The sequence below is a fragment of the Pleurodeles waltl genome, chromosome 10 (assembly GCF_031143425.1).
Source record: "Pleurodeles waltl isolate 20211129_DDA chromosome 10, aPleWal1.hap1.20221129, whole genome shotgun sequence".
NCBI lineage: Eukaryota > Metazoa > Chordata > Amphibia > Caudata > Salamandridae > Pleurodeles > Pleurodeles waltl.
In genome coordinates, this window is record NC_090449.1 from 1076527383 (window position 1) to 1076545684 (window position 18302).

The 18302-nt window shown below is 46.1% G+C and overlaps 1 protein-coding gene across 1 annotated transcript; it reads right to left on the bottom strand.

Annotated features, from left to right (window-relative positions):
* Nucleotides 1–1710: 1710 nt before the first annotated feature.
* On the bottom strand, nt 1711–2733 carry LOC138262487 (probable G-protein coupled receptor 34). Its single transcript, XM_069212380.1, has one exon. The coding sequence runs from the start codon at nt 2731–2733 to the stop codon at nt 1711–1713; it is 1023 nt and encodes a 340-aa protein (XP_069068481.1).
* Between the last annotated feature and the right edge of the window lie 15569 nt (nt 2734–18302).

Consider the following 18302-nt stretch of genomic DNA (forward strand, 5'->3'; position numbering starts at 1 on the left):
GTGTATGGTGTTGAGGGTTGGGGTTGAGGGTGGGGGTGTTGCATGTGTGTGTCACTCTCTTCTCCCCCCCTCCCCTGTGTGCTAGGTGCGGTACTCACCGTGGTCGTCTTTGCCGGCGTTCGTGTTCCTGGTGTAGGAGGAGGTATACCAGCATGGGGAAGATCTGCAGTTCGGGCTCCATGGCGTCGTGGTTCTTCCTTGAGTGTCCAGAGGTGAGTCGTTTCCCTTCTGTGTACTGTTTCCGCCGTGCTTTTGATGGCGTTGGTACCACCCCGGAAAAGGTGGCGGATTGGCTTGTTGTAATACTGTGGGCGGTACATTGTCTTCCGCCTGGCTGTTGGCGCCGTGGTGGTCGGTGTGTTAAAGTGGCTGTCTGTGTTGGCGGTTTCCGCCGTGGTCAAAATTTCATTTTTTTTACCGCCGGCCTTTTGGCGGTACTACCGCCGCTTTATCACCGACCGCCAGGGTTGGAATGAGGGCCTAAGTGTCATACATAAATCTTGAACGTGGTTTGTGAAAATATATATATTTTAATTTTTATTTTCCAATTTGAGATGTTCACAAATATTGCAAATTCATAACACAATCCAAGATTTACTCCTGGCAAGTTGTGAAGCTCACCCTGGGTAACAGAGGTAAAATCATATATAGCATCATTAATTTTTCAGTCCCATGGGCCCCATACAATATGCATTCCCAAGGTTTTACATTCAAAACATTAACATGAGTCTGGTCTCCAAAAAGTTTTTGAACTCAGTTTTTCAAAATTTTGGTATCCTAGCCATTGACGTTTCAACTTCCATCCTTTTTAAATGAACCTTTGTAAGAGCATAGCGAATCATAATGAAATTTCCAACAAGTATGTATGAATTAAACATAAATATCAGAAATCCAGAGCTCATAGTCACTTTTCAAAAAATAAATATTCAAGGTTAACGTCTGTCGCTATCTATATCTTCAGGAAAGTGGGGTAGTGGTATTGTATTCCATGCTGTGTAGATACTTCAGAATGTACCATCTGCTTGGGTTTATGGAGAAGTGGCACTATGTGGTTTGATCAATGCCAAGCAGTTTCTTAGAAAGTTGGGGTTTGCCACACCTGCTAGTGTGAGCTGCTGACGTGTAATATGCTCATGTATGCTTACCTTCTTCCACGTGGCTTCTTGAGCCCTCCTATAGGGAAGAACTGGGCTGAGGCCTCTCCATGTAGTAACTAACTCAGAGTAAAGCAAATAGCTGGTGATTCATAATGTAGACAATCCTGCTGATCATCAAAATATCTCCGCAGAAGGCGAGGTCTTGTCCCTTCTATGCATCTTAAAAACCATCATGACTACAAAAGCCCAGCCCTCTATTTTCACCAGTGTTGGGTTTCAGAATAAATGATCAAGGGCCTGATTTAGAGTTTTGCGGATGGGTTACTTCGTCACACGCTTGACGGATATCCCGTCTGCCATATTGCTATTCTCATAGGATATAATGGGATCATAATACGACAGACGGGATATCCGTCACGCCAAACTCTAAACCAGGCCCTAAGCTCACTCCTAATATCACCAACCCAACCCTGCAGGAGATAAGAAGGATTGGCATCAGCCGATGGCCACGATTGAAGACTACCCACCTGACCTTGACACGCAAACAGGACGGAAGAGGGTAGCAGCTGTTTGTAATGTAATATTCAACAAACAGTAAGATTAAAGTGAAGGCTTAGAGATCTGTGATGGATCTGTTCCTGCTTGTATTTGACCAAGACTCTTTCAAAAATATTATCTTGAACTTTCCTTGAAGAGTGCACAGCATGGCTTTCCTGAAGCTGTTGGACAAGAAGAAGTAAATAACAGGGTCCATGCAGCTGTTGAGAGCTGAGATGCAGAGCGCCACCTCGTTGGCTGTGTGTAGCGCCTGTTTCCAAGCCACACTGGAGATGATGTCCAGCTGGGCCAGAACATAAGGCAGACGGACCGTGTGATAAGGAACAAAGGACACAATGAAAATGACTAAGACTACCAAGGTCTTCGTGACGGCCGTAGCACTGCTGCTCCGGCCCGGTTGCTCAGTCCTCCTGGGAGGGAGTCTGCAGAGTTTCTTGGATATCTCGGTGTATGAGCAGATGAACAGCACCAGAAGAACAAAGAAGACAACCACAGCGGTGATGTTGATGACGGCTGCCAAGAGACCTTTGCTGCGGAAGTGGAAGCACTTCTCACTGCAAGGTTCAGGTTTCCGGGCTTCAAAGAAGAAGGGTGTCATGCAGATCAGAGAGAAAAGCCAGACTAGGATGGAGACTGCCCTGCTCCAAGGGATGCTGTGCATTCTGTACTGCTGGTGGGGTCTGAGGATCTTTAGGTAGCGGTCCAAGCTTATCAGGCTGAGGAATGTGATACTGACGTACATGTTGAGGTAGAATAAGGCACCCACAGTATTACAGAGCAATAGAGGGCCAGGTTGGTTTTGATAGGCCACCCGCAGTGGCAGGCAGAGCACGAGCAACAGGTCAGATACCGCAACGTTCCACAAATACACGGCTGTGGACGACTTCCTCTGTGATCTGTACTGAAAGACCCAGAGAGCCAAGCCATTGCCCAGAAGACCAGTGCAGAAGATCAAAGCATACATTACAGGAAGCAGAAGAGCAAGGAAGCCATCATGGATCTCGCAGGTGGTGAGATTTCCAGTCAATGCTGAAGGCTGCTCAGTCAGAAGAGGCGGTGGCAGCGTCCCCTGAGCCATAGGATCTTCTGTAACGACAAAGGTCAGCGCAAAAGTATTTGAAAATCTGCAACAGATTAACTCCTTGTGAGAAAGTAGCCTCTTTCTAGCCTTGTTACCCCCACTTTTGGCCTGTTTGTGAGTGTATATCAGGGTGTTTTCACTGTCTCACTGGGATCCTGCTAGCCAGGGCCCAGTGCTCATAGTGAAAACCCTATGTTTTCAGTATGTTTGTTATGTGTCACTGGGACCCTGCTAGTCAGGACCCAAGTGCTCATAAGTTTGTGGCCTATATGTATGTGTTCCCTGTGTGGTGCCTAACTGTCTCACTGAGGCTCTGCTAACCAGAACCTCAGTGGTTATGCTCTCTCATTTCTTTCAAATTGTCACTAACAGGCTAGTGACCAATTTTACCAATTCACATTGGCTTACTGGAAGACCCTTATAATTCCCTAGTATATGGTACTGAGGTACCCAGGGTATTGGGGTTCCAGGAGATCCCTATGGGCTGCAGCATTTCTTTTGCCACCCATAGGGAGCTCTGACAATTCTTACACAGGCCTGCCACTGCAGCCTGAGTGAAATAACGTCCACGTTATTTCACAGCCATTTTACACTGCACTTAAGTAACTTATAAGTCACCTATATGTCTAACCTTTACCTGGTAAAGGTTAGGTGCAAAGTTACTTAGTGTGAGGGCACCCTGGCACTAGCCAAGGTGCCCCCACATTGTTCAGAGCCAATTCCCTGAACTTTGTGAGTGCGGGGACACCATTACACACGTGCACTACATATAGGTCACTACCTATATGTAGCTTCACAATGGTAACTCCGAATATGGCCATGTAACATGTCTATGATCATGGAATTGCCCCCTCTATGCCATCCTGGCATAGTTGGCACAATCCCATGATCCCAGTGGTCTGTAGCACAGACCCTGGTACTGCCAAACTGCCCTTCCTGGGGTTTCACTGCAGCTGCTGCTGCTGCCAACCCCTCAGACAGGCATCTGCCCTCCTGGTGTCCAGCCAGGCCTGGCCCAGGATGGCAGAACAAAGAACTTCCTCTGAGAGAGGGTGTGACACCCTCTCCCTTTGGAAAATGGTGTGAAGGCAGGGGAGGAGTAGCCTCCCCCAGCCTCTGGAAATGCTTTCTTGGGCACAGATGTGCCCAATTCTGCATAAGCCAGTCTACACCGGTTCAGGGACCCCTTAGCCCCTGCTCTGGCGCGAAACTGGACAAAGGAAAGGGGAGTGACCACTCCCCTGACCTGCACCTCCCCTGGGAGGTGTCCAGAGCTCCTCCAGTGTGCTCCAGACCTCTGCCATCTTGGAAACAGAGGTGCTGCTGGCACACTGGACTGCTCTGAGTGGCCAGTGCCACCAGGTGACGTCAGAGACTCCTTCTGATAGGCTCCTTCAGGTGTTAGTAGCCTATCCTCTCTCCTAGGTAGCCAAACCCTCTTTTCTGGCTATTTAGGGTCTCTGTCTCTGGGGAAACTTTAGATAACGAATGCAAGAGCTCATCCGAGTTCCTCTGCATCTCTCTTCACCTTCTGATAAGGAATCGACTGCTGACCGCGCTGGAAGCCTGCAAACCTGCAACATAGTAGCAAAGACGACTACTGCAACTCTGTAACGCTGATCCTGCCGCCTTCTCGACTGTTTTCCTGCTTGTGCATGCTGTGGGGGTAGCCTGCCTCCTCTCTGCACCAGAAGCTCCGAAGAAATCTCCCGTGGGTCGACGGAATCTTCCCCCTGCAACCGCAGGCACCAAAAAGCTGCATTACCGGTCTCTTGGGTCTCCTCTCAGCACGACGAGCGAGGTCCCTCGAATCCAGCGACTCTGTCCAAGTGACCCCCACAGTCCAGTGACTCTTCAGTCCAAGTTTGGTGGAGGTAAGTCCTTGCCTCACCTCGCTGGGCTGCATTGCTGGGAACCGCGACTTTGCAGCTACTCCGGCCCCTGTGCACTTCCGGCGGAAATCCTTTGTGCACAGCCAAGCCTGGGTCCACGGCACTCTAACCTGCATTGCACGACTTTCTAAGTTGGTCTCCGGCGACGTGGGACTCCTTTGTGCAACTTCGGCAAGCACCGTTTCATGCATCCTCGTAGTGCCTGTTTCTGGCACTTCTCCGGGTGTTACCTGCTTCAGTGAGGGCTCTTTGTCTTGCTCGACGTCCCCTCTCTCTTCAGGTCCAATTTGCGACCTCCTGATCCCTCCTGGGCCCCAGCAGCGTCCAAAAACGCCAAACGCACGATTTGCGACTAGCAAGGCTTGTTGGCGTCCTTTCGGCGGGAAAACACTTCTGCACAACTCTCCAAGGCGAGAGGGATCCGTCCACCAAAGGGGAAGTCTCTAGCCCTTTTCGTTCCTGCAGAAACCTCAGCTTCTTCTGTCCAGTAGAAGCTTCTTTGCACCCGCAGCTGGCATTTCCTGGGCATCTGCCCATCTCCGACTTGCTTGTGACTTTTGGACTTGGTCCCCTTGTTCCACAGGTAGCCAAGATTGGAAATCCATCATTGTTGCATTGCTGGTTTGTGTCTTTCCTGCATTATTCCTCTAACACGACTACTTTGTCCTTAGGGGAACTTTAGTGCACTTTGCACTCACTTTTCAGGGTCTTGGGGAGGGTTATTTTTCTAACTCTCACTATTTTCTAATAGTCCCAGCGACCCTCTACAAGGTCACATAGGTTTGGGGTCCATTCGTGGTTCGCATTCCACTTTTGGAGTATATGGTTTGTGTTGCCCCTATCCCTATGTTTCCCCATTGCATCCTAGTGTAACTATACATTGTTTGCACTGTTTTCTAAGACTATACTGCATATTTTTGCTATTGTGTATATATATCTTGTGTATATTTCCTATCCTCTCACTGAGGGTACACTCTAAGATACTTTGGCATATTGTCATAAAAATAAAGTACCTTTATTTTTAGTATAACTGTGTATTGTGTTTTCTTATGATATTGTGCACATGACACTAAGTGGTACTGTAGTAGCTTCACACGTCTCCTAGTTCAGCCTAAGCTGCTCTGCTAAGCTACCATTATCTATCAGCCTAAGCTGCTAGACACCCTATACACTAATAAGGGATAACTGGGCCTGGTGCAAGGTGCAAGTACCCCTTGGTACTCACTACAAGCCAGTCCAGCCTCCTACATTGGTTGTGCAGTGGTGGGATAAGTGCTTTGAGACTACTTACCACTCTTGTCATTGTACTTTTCATAAGAGAAAAATATACAAAACAAGGTCAGTGTATATACACATAGCCAAAAAGTTTTGCATTTCCTCTTTTCACTCTTTCCTAAGTGCTGAAAAGTACTTCTAACTTTCTAAAAAGTTCTAAAAAGTTTTAAAAGTTTTTTTTCTCTGTCTTTCTAAAAGCTCTGACAAACTTTTTATCTTTTACTATCACTTTAACTCTCTCTAAAAATGTCTGGCACAGGCCAAAATGTTGATCTGTCCAAACTTGCATATGATCACCTTAGCTGGAAAGGAGCAAGGAATCTCTGCCTAGAGAGAGGTTTGAGTGTAGGGAAGAATCCTTCCTTAGAACTGTTAATTAACATTCTTAGAGTACAGGATAAGGCCATAAGTGCCCAATCTGTTGAAAAAGTAGCTAATGGTTCTCAATCAGATCCAGGGACTCCCCCAGGAAAAGATTCAGGAAAGAAACTTCCTAGCCTGCCCATTACTAGACAGTCTAGCATAGTTGGTAATGATGATGAACCACACCATATAAATAGTGTTGTCTCACATCATAGCAAAAGCATTTATTCTCACCATACTGGTAGTGATGTTTCTGTTAGCCAAGCTGTTAGGGTGGCTTCTGTAAGGGACAGGTCTCCTTCTGTCCATTCTCACCATACTTCTGTTTCAAGGCATGTCCCTCCCACCCACCCTGATGACAGATTGTTAGAAAGGGAACTCAATAGATTGAGAGTGGAACAAACCAGACTGAAGCTTAAAAAGCAACAGCTGGAATTGGATAGACAGTCCTTAGAATTAGAGAAGGAAAGACAGAAGTTGGGTTTAGAAACCCATGCTGGCAGCAGCAGTATTCCCCATAGTCATCCTGCAAAAGAGCATGATTCCAGGAATCTGCACAAGATAGTTCCCCCTTATAAGGAGGGGGGTGACATTAACAAGTGGTTTGCTGCACTTGAGAGGGCCTGTGTTGTACAGGATGTCCCTCAAAGGCAGTGGGCTGCTATCCTATGGCTATCATTTAGTGGAAAAGGTAGGGATAGGCTCCTTACTGTGAAAGAAAATGATGCTAATAATTTCCAAGTTCTTAAGAATGCACTCCTGGATGGTTATGGCTTAACCACTGAACAATACAGGATAAAGTTCAGAGAGACCAAAAAGGTTGATTTCATTGACCATTCAGTGAAGGCCTTGGAGGGGTGGTTACATGGCAGTAAAGTTAATGATTATGAAAGCCTGTATAACACAATCCTGAGAGAGCATATACTTAATAATTGTGTGTCTGATTTGTTGCACCAGTACCTGGTAGACTCTGATCTGACCTCTCCCCAAGAATTGGGAAAGAAGGCAGACAAATGGGTCAGAACAAGGGTGAACAGAAAAGTTCATACAGGGGGTGACAAAGATGGCAATAAGAAGAAATATGGTGAAAAATCTCAAGATAAGCATGGGGATAAGGGTAAAACCAAAGATCCCACTTCAAATCTTAAACACTCTTCAGAGGGTGGGGATAAAACTAATTCTTCCTCTTCTTCTCAACCTGCACACATTAAAAAGCCTTTGTGCTTTGTGTGTAAAAACAGAGGCCATAGGCCAGGGGATAAGTCCTGTCCAGGTAAACCCCCTGAGCCTACCACCACTAATACATCAAGCTCTAGTGCCCCTAGCAGTAGTGGTACTAATGGTGGGACTGCTGGCAACAGTCATGTTAAGGGTGTAGTTGGGTTCACTTTTGGGTCCATAGTAGAAACTGGGGTAGTCACTCCCAAGACAGTTTCTGTCACACCTAGTGGCATTGGCCTTGCCACACTGGCTGCTTGTCCCCTTACAATGGATAAGTACAGGCAGACAGTTTCAATAAATGGTGATGAGGCCTTGGCCTACAGGGACACAGGTGCCAGTATCACTTTGGTGACTGAAAACCTAGTGCACCCTGATCAACACATCATTGGACAACAGTATAAGATTATTGATGCCCATAACTCCACTAAGTTTCTTCCCTTAGCTATAATTCAGTTTAGTTGGGGTGGAGTCACTGGCCCTAAGCAGGTGGTGGTATCACCTAGCTTACCTGTAGATTGTCTCTTAGGTAATGACCTAGAGGCCTCAGGTTGGGCTGATGTAGAGTTTTATGCCCATGCAGCCATGCTGGGCATCCCTGAGGAATTGTTCCCTCTCATTTCTACTGAAATGAAAAAGCAAAGGAGAGAAGGCCTGAAAACTCAGGATCCCTCTCCATCAACAGGTAAAAAGGGTATCACAGTATCCCCTAACCACCCTACCATTCAGGATACCATTCCTGTGGTGGGAGAAACCTCTCCTGGGGTGGCACCTGTTCCAAGGGAATCATCAGTTGGCAAAACTGTACTCCCTGAGGTGGAAGTACCTCTCTGTGGGATAACTAACATTGGTGAGAAAAAGAGCACCATTTTAGTTAACATGGAGCATCCCTCCAACCCTCCCAGAGAAACTTTAGTGCAGAAACCCTGCACTGCCTCACAACACTTAGGACAGCATCCCTGCCCTAGTGTGGAGCTCATAGAACAGCATCCCTGCCCTGCTCCAACTCAAGAGAAACAGCATCCCTGTTCTCTCTTCCAGCCATATGGACAAAGTTTTTGCCCAGCTATGGCTTTACTGAGACAGCATCCCTGTCTGGCATTTCCATCATTACAAATAGGTTCAGTGGATAATTCCCACTGCTCTAAACTAAAACTTACTGATAGAAACTCTGAAAATACATCTTCACATTGTTGCTTAGCTAAAAAACTTCAAACAGGGTGGTTTACATCCCCACAGGGAAGTAACCATATAGTGGATGATAAAGGGAGTAACCAGTCTATTGCAGAGCTACTCTCTACTTATCACCACTTAGACAATAAAGTCTCAACTGGCCAAGGTTAGCCTTGTTGTCCTTCGTTTGGGGGGGGGGGTTGTGTGAGAAAGTAGCCTCTTTCTAGCGTTGTTACCCCCACTTTTGGCCTGTTTGTGAGTGTATGTCAGGGTGTTTTCACTGTCTCACTGGGATCCTGCTAGCCAGGGCCCAGTGCTCATAGTGAAAACCCTATGTTTTCAGTATGTTTGTTATGTGTCACTGGGACCCTGCTAGTCAGGACCCCAGTGCTCATAAGTTTGTGGCCTATATGTATGTGTTCCCTGTGTGGTGCCTAACTGTCTCACTGAGGCTCTGCTAACCAGAACCTCAGTGGTTATGCTCTCTCATTTCTTTCAAATTGTCACTAACAGGCTAGTGACCAATTTTACCAATTCACATTGGCTTACTGGAAGACCCTTATAATTCCCTAGTATATGGTACTGAGGTACCCAGGGTATTGGGGTTCCAGGAGATCCCTATGGGCTGCAGCATTTCTTTTGCCACCCATAGGGAGCTCTGACAATTCTTACACAGGCCTGCCACTGCAGCCTGAGTGAAATAACGTCCACGTTATTTCACAGCCATTTTACACTGCACTTAAGTAACTTATAAGTCACCTATATGTCTAACCTTTACCTGGTAAAGGTTAGGTGCAAAGTTACTTAGTGTGAGGGCACCCTGGCACTAGCCAAGGTGCCCCCACATTGTTCAGAGCCAATTCCCTGAACTTTGTGAGTGCGGGGACACCATTACACGCGTGCACTACATATAGGTCACTACCTATATGTAGCTTCACAATGGTAACTCCGAATATGGCCATGTAACATGTCTATGATCATGGAATTGCCCCCTCTATGCCATCCTGGCATAGTTGGCACAATCCCATGATCCCAGTGGTCTGTAGCACAGACCCTGGTACTGCCAAACTGCCCTTCCTGGGGTTTCACTGCAGCTGCTGCTGCTGCCAACCCCTCAGACAGGCATCTGCCCTCCTGGGGTCCAGCCAGGCCTGGCCCAGGATGGCAGAACAAAGAACTTCCTCTGAGAGAGGGTGTGACACCCTCTCCCTTTGGAAAATGGTGTGAAGGCAGGGGAGGAGTAGCCTCCCCCAGCCTCTGGAAATGCTTTGTTGGGCACAGAGGTGCCCAATTCTGCATAAGCCAGTCTACACCGGTTCAGGGACCCCTTAGCCCCTGCTCTGGCGCGAAACTGGACAAAGGAAAGGGGAGTGACCACTCCCCTGACCTGCACCTCCCCTGGGAGGTGTCCAGAGCTCCTCCAGTGTGCTCCAGACCTCTGCCATCTTGGAAACAGAGGTGCTGCTGGCACACTGGACTGCTCTGAGTGGCCAGTGCCACCAGGTGACGTCAGAGACTCCTGCTGATAGGCTCCTTCAGGTGTTAGTAGTCTATCCTCTCTCCTAGGTAGCCAAACCCTCTTTTCTGGCTATTTAGGGTCTCTGTCTCTGGGGAAACTTCAGATAACGAATGCATGAGCTCAGCCGAGTTCCTCTGCATCTCCCTCTTCACCTTCTGATAAGGAAACGACCGCTGACCGCGCTGGAAGCCTGCAAACCTGCAACATAGTAGCAAAGACGACTACTGCAACTCTGTAACGCTGATCCTGCCGCCTTCTCGACTGTTTTCCTGCTTGTGCATGCTGTGGGGGTAGCCTGCCTCCTCTCTGCACCAGAAGCTCCGAAGAAATCTCCCGTGGGTCGACGGAATCTTCCCCCTGCAACCGCAGGCACCAAAAAGCTGCATTACCGGTCCCTTGGGTCTCCTCTCAGCATGACGAGCGAGGTCCCTCGAATCCAGCAACTCTGTCCAAGTGACTCCCACAGTCCAGTGACTCTTCAGTCCAAGTTTGGTGGAGGTAAGTCCTTGCCTCACCTCGCTGGGCTGCATTGCTGGGAACTGCGACTTTGCAGCTACTCCGGCCCCTGTGCACTTCCGGTGGAAATCCTTTGTGCACAGCCAAGCCTGGGTCCACGGCACTCTAACCTGCATTGCACGACTTTCTAAGTTGGTCTCCGGCGACGTGGGACTCCTTTGTGCAACTTCGGCAAGCACCGTTTCACGCATCCTCGTAGTGCCTGTTTCTGGCACTTCTCCGGGTGTTACCTGCTTTAGTTAGGGCTCTTTGTCTTGCTCGACGTCCCCTCTCTCTTCAGGTCCAATTTGCGACCTCATGGTCCCTCCTGGGCCCCAGCAGCGTCCAAAAACGCCAAACGCACGATTTGCGACTAGCAAGGCTTGTTGGCGTCCTTTCGGCGGGAAAACACTTCTGCACGACTCTCAAAGGCGAGAGGGATCCGTCCACCAAAGGGCAAGTCTCTAGCCCTTTTTGTTCCTGCAGAAACCTCAGCTTCTTCTGTCCAGTAGAAGCTTCTTTGCACCCGCAGCTGGCATTTCCTGGGCATCTGCCCATCTCCAACTTGCTTGTGACTTTTGGACTTGGTCCCCTTGTTCCACAGGTACCCTAGATTGGAAATCCACAGTTGTTGCATTGCTGGTTTGTGTCTTTCCTGCATTATTCCTCTAACACGACTACTTTGTCCTTAGGGGAACTTTAGTGCACTTTGCACTCACTTTTCAGGGTCTTGGGGAGGGTTATTTTTCTAACTCTCACTATTTTCTAATAGTCCCAGCGACCCTCTACAAGGTCACATAGGTTTGGGGTCCATTCGTGGTTCGCATTCCACTTTTGGAGTATATGGTTTGTGTTGCCCCTATCCCTATGTTTCCCCATTGCATCCTAGTGTAACTATACATTGTTTGCACTGTTTTCTAAGACTATACTGCATATTTTTGCTATTGTGTATATATATCTTGTGTATATTTCCTATCCTCTCACTGAGGGTACACTCTAAGATACTTTGGCATATTGTCATAAAAATAAAGTACCTTTATTTTTAGTATAACTGTGTATTGTGTTTTCTTATGATATTGTGCACATGACACTAAGTGGTACTGTAGTAGCTTCACACGTCTCCTAGTTCAGCCTAAGCTGCTCTGCTAAGCTACCATTATCTATCAGCCTAAGCTGCTAGACACCCTATACACTAATAAGGGATAACTGGGCCTGGTGCAAGGTGCAAGTACCCCTTGGTACTCACTACAAGCCAGTCCAGCCTCCTACACTCCTCTAATGCAATTTCATGACACGGTGCACAGGACCATTCATGTCTGTCCTGAGAGACACATTTAAAGTTGACATAGTTTGAAAATGTTTTTATTCTCCTGTTTGGGCATAAGACATCAGTGTGATGTGGACTTACTGAAGAAGGTACGTAATGGAACTAACGTAATATCCCATAACCAGTGGGTTCAGACCCCTCTGGACACGCGTCTTCCCTGAAGCATCAGCATAAGTTGCTAGTGCACTCTGTTTTAGTACTTTGCGTTGGTGTTTGCCAACATATTAAGGTCTGGACGGTTTGGTGAAACTCAATGACCAATGCACTATGAAGGTCTATTCTCAGAGGTCCAAAACCCTCTCCTAATTTCACCCCAAACTTAAGCCTCCTTTATAGCAATTCGATCAATACAATAAGAGACCACCTGGACACCAGCGTGGATAGGCGGCCAACCAACCATAGACAGTCTACATCATGGCCGGGAGGAAAACAGAGGGCTTCCAGGAAAAGTCCCTCATCTTCTGGTCCCTGAGAAAAATCTACTGGCGTCTGGTCAGACATTTCTTAAGAACCTCACGCCTGTACATAACCATGCAAACAACAGTTAATGTTCGCTCTCCCAACCATCAAAGAAAAAACAAACTACTCAGCCATCTACCCTGCCAGTCACTTCCTACTAATGATCTTAGTGGCCAGATGTTTGTGAACACAAGTCCTTTAAAGTCTATTTACAAAGTACTTTAAATACAGATTTCACATTCACGACACTTCATAGATCACGGAACTTAACATTTCACATCTTCATTTCTTTAAAAAAATTAATTAAATGTCCCTAATTTTAACCACCGAAATTGATATTGTGAAATAATTCTATTGTGGCAGTTTGAGTTTCTGTTACATGTTTTTGTAAATAAAGGCGTAAAAGCTTTGCTGTACCGCTATAAAATATACACATTCCCTTAATCGAACCATTGGCCCTTGAACCTGTTGTGTGGGATAAGTCCCAACACGAAGTATTAATATCTCTGCTGTGATACTGGTATCTCAGACCAGTCTCTACTTCTCTACCAGTACTTCAGACATATCTGTCCTCTGATACAAGTACCTCAGACCTGTCTCTCTACTTCTCTACCAGTACTTCAGATATATCTGTCCTCTGATACAAGTACCTCAGACCTGTCTCTCTACTTCTCTACCAGTACTTCAGACATATCTGTCCTCTGATACAAGTACCTCAGACCAGTCTCTCTACTTCTCTACCAGTACTTCAGACATATCTGTCCTCTGATACAAATACCTCAGACCAGTCTCTCTACTTCTCTGCCAGTACTTCAGACATATCTGTCCTCTGATACAAGTACCCAAGACATGTCTCTCAGCTTCTCTACTAGTACTTCAGACATATCTGTCCTCTGGTCCAAGTACCACAGACCAGTCTCTCTACTTCTCTACCAGTACTTCAGACATATCTGTCCTCTGATACAAGTACCCCAGACATGTCTCTCAGCTTCTATACTAGTACTTCAGACATATCTGTCTTCTGATACAAGTACCTTTGACATGTCTCTCTACTTCTCTACCAGTACTTCAGACATATCTGTCCTCTGACACAAGTACCTCACACGTGTCCCTCTGCTTTTCTACCAGTACTTCAGACATATCTGTCCTCTGATACCGGTACCTCAGACCAGTCTCTCTACTTTTCTACCAGTACTTCCGAAATATCTGTCCTCTGATACAAGTACCTCAGACATGTCTCTCTACTTTTCTACCAGTACTTCAGACATATCTGTCCTCTGACACAAGTACCTCGGACGTGTCTCTCTACTTCTTTACCAGTACTTCAGACATATATGTCCTCTGAAACAAGTACCTCAGACCAATCTCTCTGCTTCTCTACTAGTACTTCAGACATATCTGTCCTCTGGTCCAAGTACCACAGACCAGTCTCTCTACTTCTCTACCAGTACTTCAGACATATCTGTCCTCTGATACAAGTACCCCAGACATGTCTCTCAGCTTCTATACTAGTACTTCAGACATATCTGTCCTCTGACACAAGTACTTCAGACCCGTCTCTCTACTTCTCTACCAGTACTTCAGACATATATGTCCTCTGATACAAGTACCTCAGACCAGTCTCTCTACTTCTCTACCAGTACTTCAGACATATCTGTCCTCTCATACAAGTACCTCAGATGTGTCTCTCTACTTCTTTACCAGTACTTCAGACATATCTGTCCTCTATTACAAGTGCCTCAGATGTGTCTTTCTGCTTTTCTACCAGTACTTCAGACATATCTGTCCTCTGACACAAGTACCTCAGACATGTCTCTCTACTTCTCTACCAGTACTTCAGACATATCTGTCCTCTCATACAAGTACCCCAGACGTGTCTCTCTGCCTTTCTACCAGTACTTCCGACATATCTGTTCTCTGATACAAGTACCTCAGACATGTCTCTCTACTTCTCTACCAGTACTTCAGACACATATGTCCTCTGATACCAGTACCTCAGACATGTCGCTCCACTTTTCTACCAGTACTTCAGATATATCTGTCATCTGATACAAGTACCTCACACCTGTCTCTCTACTTCTCTACCAGTACTTCAGACATAAATGTCCTCTGATACAAGTACCTCAGACGTGTCTCTCTACTTCTCTACCAGTACTTCAGACATATCTGTCCTCTGATACAAGTACCCCAGACGTGTCTCTCTGCCTTTCTACCAGTACTTCCGACATATCTGACCTCTGATACAAGTACCTCAGATGTCTCCCTCTGCTTTTCTACCAGAACTTCAGACATATCTATCCTCTGATACCAGTACCTCAGACCAGTCTCTACTTTTCTACCAGTACTTCAGACATATCTGTCCTCTGATACAGGTACCTCAGACCAGTCTCTCTACTTTTCTACCAGTACTTCCGAAATATCTGTCCTCTGATACAAGTACCTCAGACATGTCTCTCTACTTTTCTACCAGTACTTCAGACATATCTGTCCTCTGACACAAGTACCTCGGACGTGTCTCTCTACTTCTTTACCAGTACTTCAGACATATATGTCCTCTGATACAAGTACCTCAGACCAATCTCTCTGCTTCTCTACTAGTACTTCAGACATATCTGTCCTCTGGTCCAAGTACCACAGACCAGTCTCTCTACTTCTCTACCAGTACTTCAGACATATCTGTCCTCTGATACAAGTACCCCAGACATGTCTCTCAGCTTCTATACCAGTACTTCAGACATATCTGTCCTCTGACACAAGTACCTCAGACCTGTCTCTCTACTTCTCTACCAGTACTTCAGACATATCTGTCCTCTGATACAAGTACCTCAGACCAGTCTCTCTACTTCTTTACCAGTACTTCAGACATATCTGTCCTCTATTACAAGTGCCTCAGATGTGTCTTTCTGCTTTTCTACCACTACTTCAGACATATCTGTCCTCTGACACAAGTACCTCAGACATGTCTCTCTACTTCTCTACCAGTACTTCAGACATATCTGTCCTCTGATACAAGTACCCCAGACGTGTCTCTCTGCCTTTCTACCAGTACTTCCGACATATCTGTTCTCTGATACAAGTACCTCAGACATGTCTCTCTACTTCTCTACCAGTACTTCAGACACATATGTCCTCTGATACCAGTACCTCAGACATGTCTCTCCACTTTTCTACCAGTACTTCAGATATATCTGTCATCTGATACAAGTACCTCACACCTGTCTCTCTACTTCTCTACCAGTACTTCAGACATATCTGTCCTCTGATACAAGTACCTCAGACGTGTCTCTCTACTTCTCTACCAGTACTTCAGACATATCTGTCCTCTGATACAGGTACCTCAGACCAGTCTCTCTACTTTTCTTCCAGTACTTCAGACATATGGGTGCTCTGATACCAGTACCTCAGACCAGTCTCTCTACTTTTCTTCCAGTACTTCAGACATATCTGTCCTCTGATACAAGTACCTGAGACATATCTCTCTACTTCTCTACCAGTACTTCAGACATATCTGTCCTCTGATACAGGTACCTCAGACCAGTCTCTCTACTTTTCTACCAGTACTTCCGAAATATCTGTCCTCTGATACAAGTACCTCAGACATGTCTCTCTACTTTTCTACCAGTACTTCAGACATATATGTCCTCTGATACAAGTACCTCAGACCAATCTCTCTGCTTCTCTACTAGTACTTCAGACATATCTGTCCTCTGGTCCAAGTACCACAGACCAGTCTCTCTACTTCTCTACCAGTACTTCAGACATATCTGTCCTCTGATACAAGTACCCCAGACATGTCTCTCAGCTTCTATACTAGTACTTCAGACATATCTGTCTTCTGATACAAGTACCTTTGACATGTCTCTCTACTTCTCTACCAGTACTTCAGACATATCTGTCCTCTGACACAAGTACCTCACACGTGTCCCTCTGCTTTTCTACCAGTACTTCAGACATATCTGTCCTCTGGTACAAGTACCTCAGACCAGTCTCTCTACTTTTCTACCAGTACTTCAGACATATCTGTCCTCTGATACCAGTACCTCAGACATGTCTCTCCACTTTTCTACCAGTACTTCAGATATATCTGTCCTCTGATACAAGTACCTCAGACCTGTCTCTCTACTTCTTTACCAGTACTTCAGACATATATGTGCTCTGATACAAGTACCTCTGACGTGTCTCTCTACTTCTCTACCAGTACTTCAGACATATCTGTCCTCTGATACAAGTACCTCAGATGTCTCCCTCTGCTTTTCTATCAGAACTTCAGACATATCTGTCCTCTGATACCAGTACCTCAGACCAGACTCTACCTTTCTACCAGTACTTCAGACATATCTGTCCTCTGATACAAGTACCTCAGACATATCTCTCTACTTCTCTACCAGTACTTCAGACATATCTGTCCTCTGATACAGGTACCTCAGACCAGTCTCTCTACTTTTCTTCCAGTACTTCAGACATATGGGTCCTCTGATACCAGTACCTCAGACCAGTCTCTCTACTTTTCTTCCAGTACTTCAGACATATCTGTCCTCTGATACAAGTACCTGAGACATATCTCTCTACTTCTCTACCAGTACTTCAGACATATCTGTCCTCTGATACAGGTACCTCAGACCAGTCTCTCTACTTTTCTACCAGTACTTCCGAAATATCTGTCCTCTGATACAAGTACCTCAGACATGTCTCTCTACTTTTCTACCAGTACTTCAGACATATCTGTCCTCTGACACAAGTACCTCGGACGTGTCTCTCTACTTCTTTACCAGTACTTCAGACATATATGTCCTCTGATACAAGTACCTCAGACCAATCTCTCTGCTTCTCTCCTAGTACTTCAGACATATCTGTCCTCTGGTCCAAGTACCACAGACCAGTCTCTCTACTTTTCTACCAGTACTTCAGACATATCTGTCCTCTGACACAAGTACCTCGGACGTGTCTCTCTACTTCTTTACCAGTACTTCAGACATATATGTCCTCTGATACAAGTACCCCAGACCAATCTCTCTGCTTCTCTACTAGTACTTCAGACATATCTGTCCTCTGGTCCAAGTACCACAGACCAGTCTCTCTACTTCTCTACCAGTACTTCAGACATATCTGTCCTCTGATACAAGTACCCCAGACATGTCTCTCAGCTTCTCTACCAGTACTTCAGACATATCTGTCCTCTGACACAAGTACCTCACACGTGTCCCTCTGCTTTTCTACCAGTACTTCAGACATATCTGTCCTCTGGTACAAGTACCTCAGACCAGTCTCTCTACTTTTCTACCAGTACTTCAGACATATCTGTCCTCTGATACAAGTACCTCAGATGTATCTCTCTACTTCTCTACCAGTACTTCAGACATATCTGTCCTCTGATACCAGTACCTCAGACATGTCTCTCCACTTTTCTACCAGTACTTCAGATATATCTGTCCTCTGATACAAGTACCTCAGACCTGTCTCTCTACTTCTTTACCAGTACTTCAGACATATATGTGCTCTGATACAAGTACCTCTGACGTGTCTCTCTACTTCTCTACCAGTACTTCAGACATATCTGTCCTCTGATACAAGTACCTCAGATGTCTCCCTCTGCTTTTCTATCAGAACTTCAGACATATCTGTCCTCTGATACCAGTACCTCAGACCAGACTCTACCTTTCTACCAGTACTTCAGACATATCTGTCCTCTGATACAAGTACCTCAGACATGTCTCTCTACTTCTCTACCAGTACTTCAGACATATCTGTCCTCTGATACAGGTACCTCAGACCAGTCTCTCTACTTTTCTTCCAGTACTTCAGACATATGGGTCCTCTGATACCAGTACCTCAGACCAGTCTCTCT

What these genes read in the sequence shown, in the direction of transcription:
- LOC138262487 (XM_069212380.1), bottom strand. Translation starts at nt 2,733, where the DNA reads ATGGCTCAGGGGACGCTGCCACCGCCTCTTCTGACTGAGCAGCCTTCA.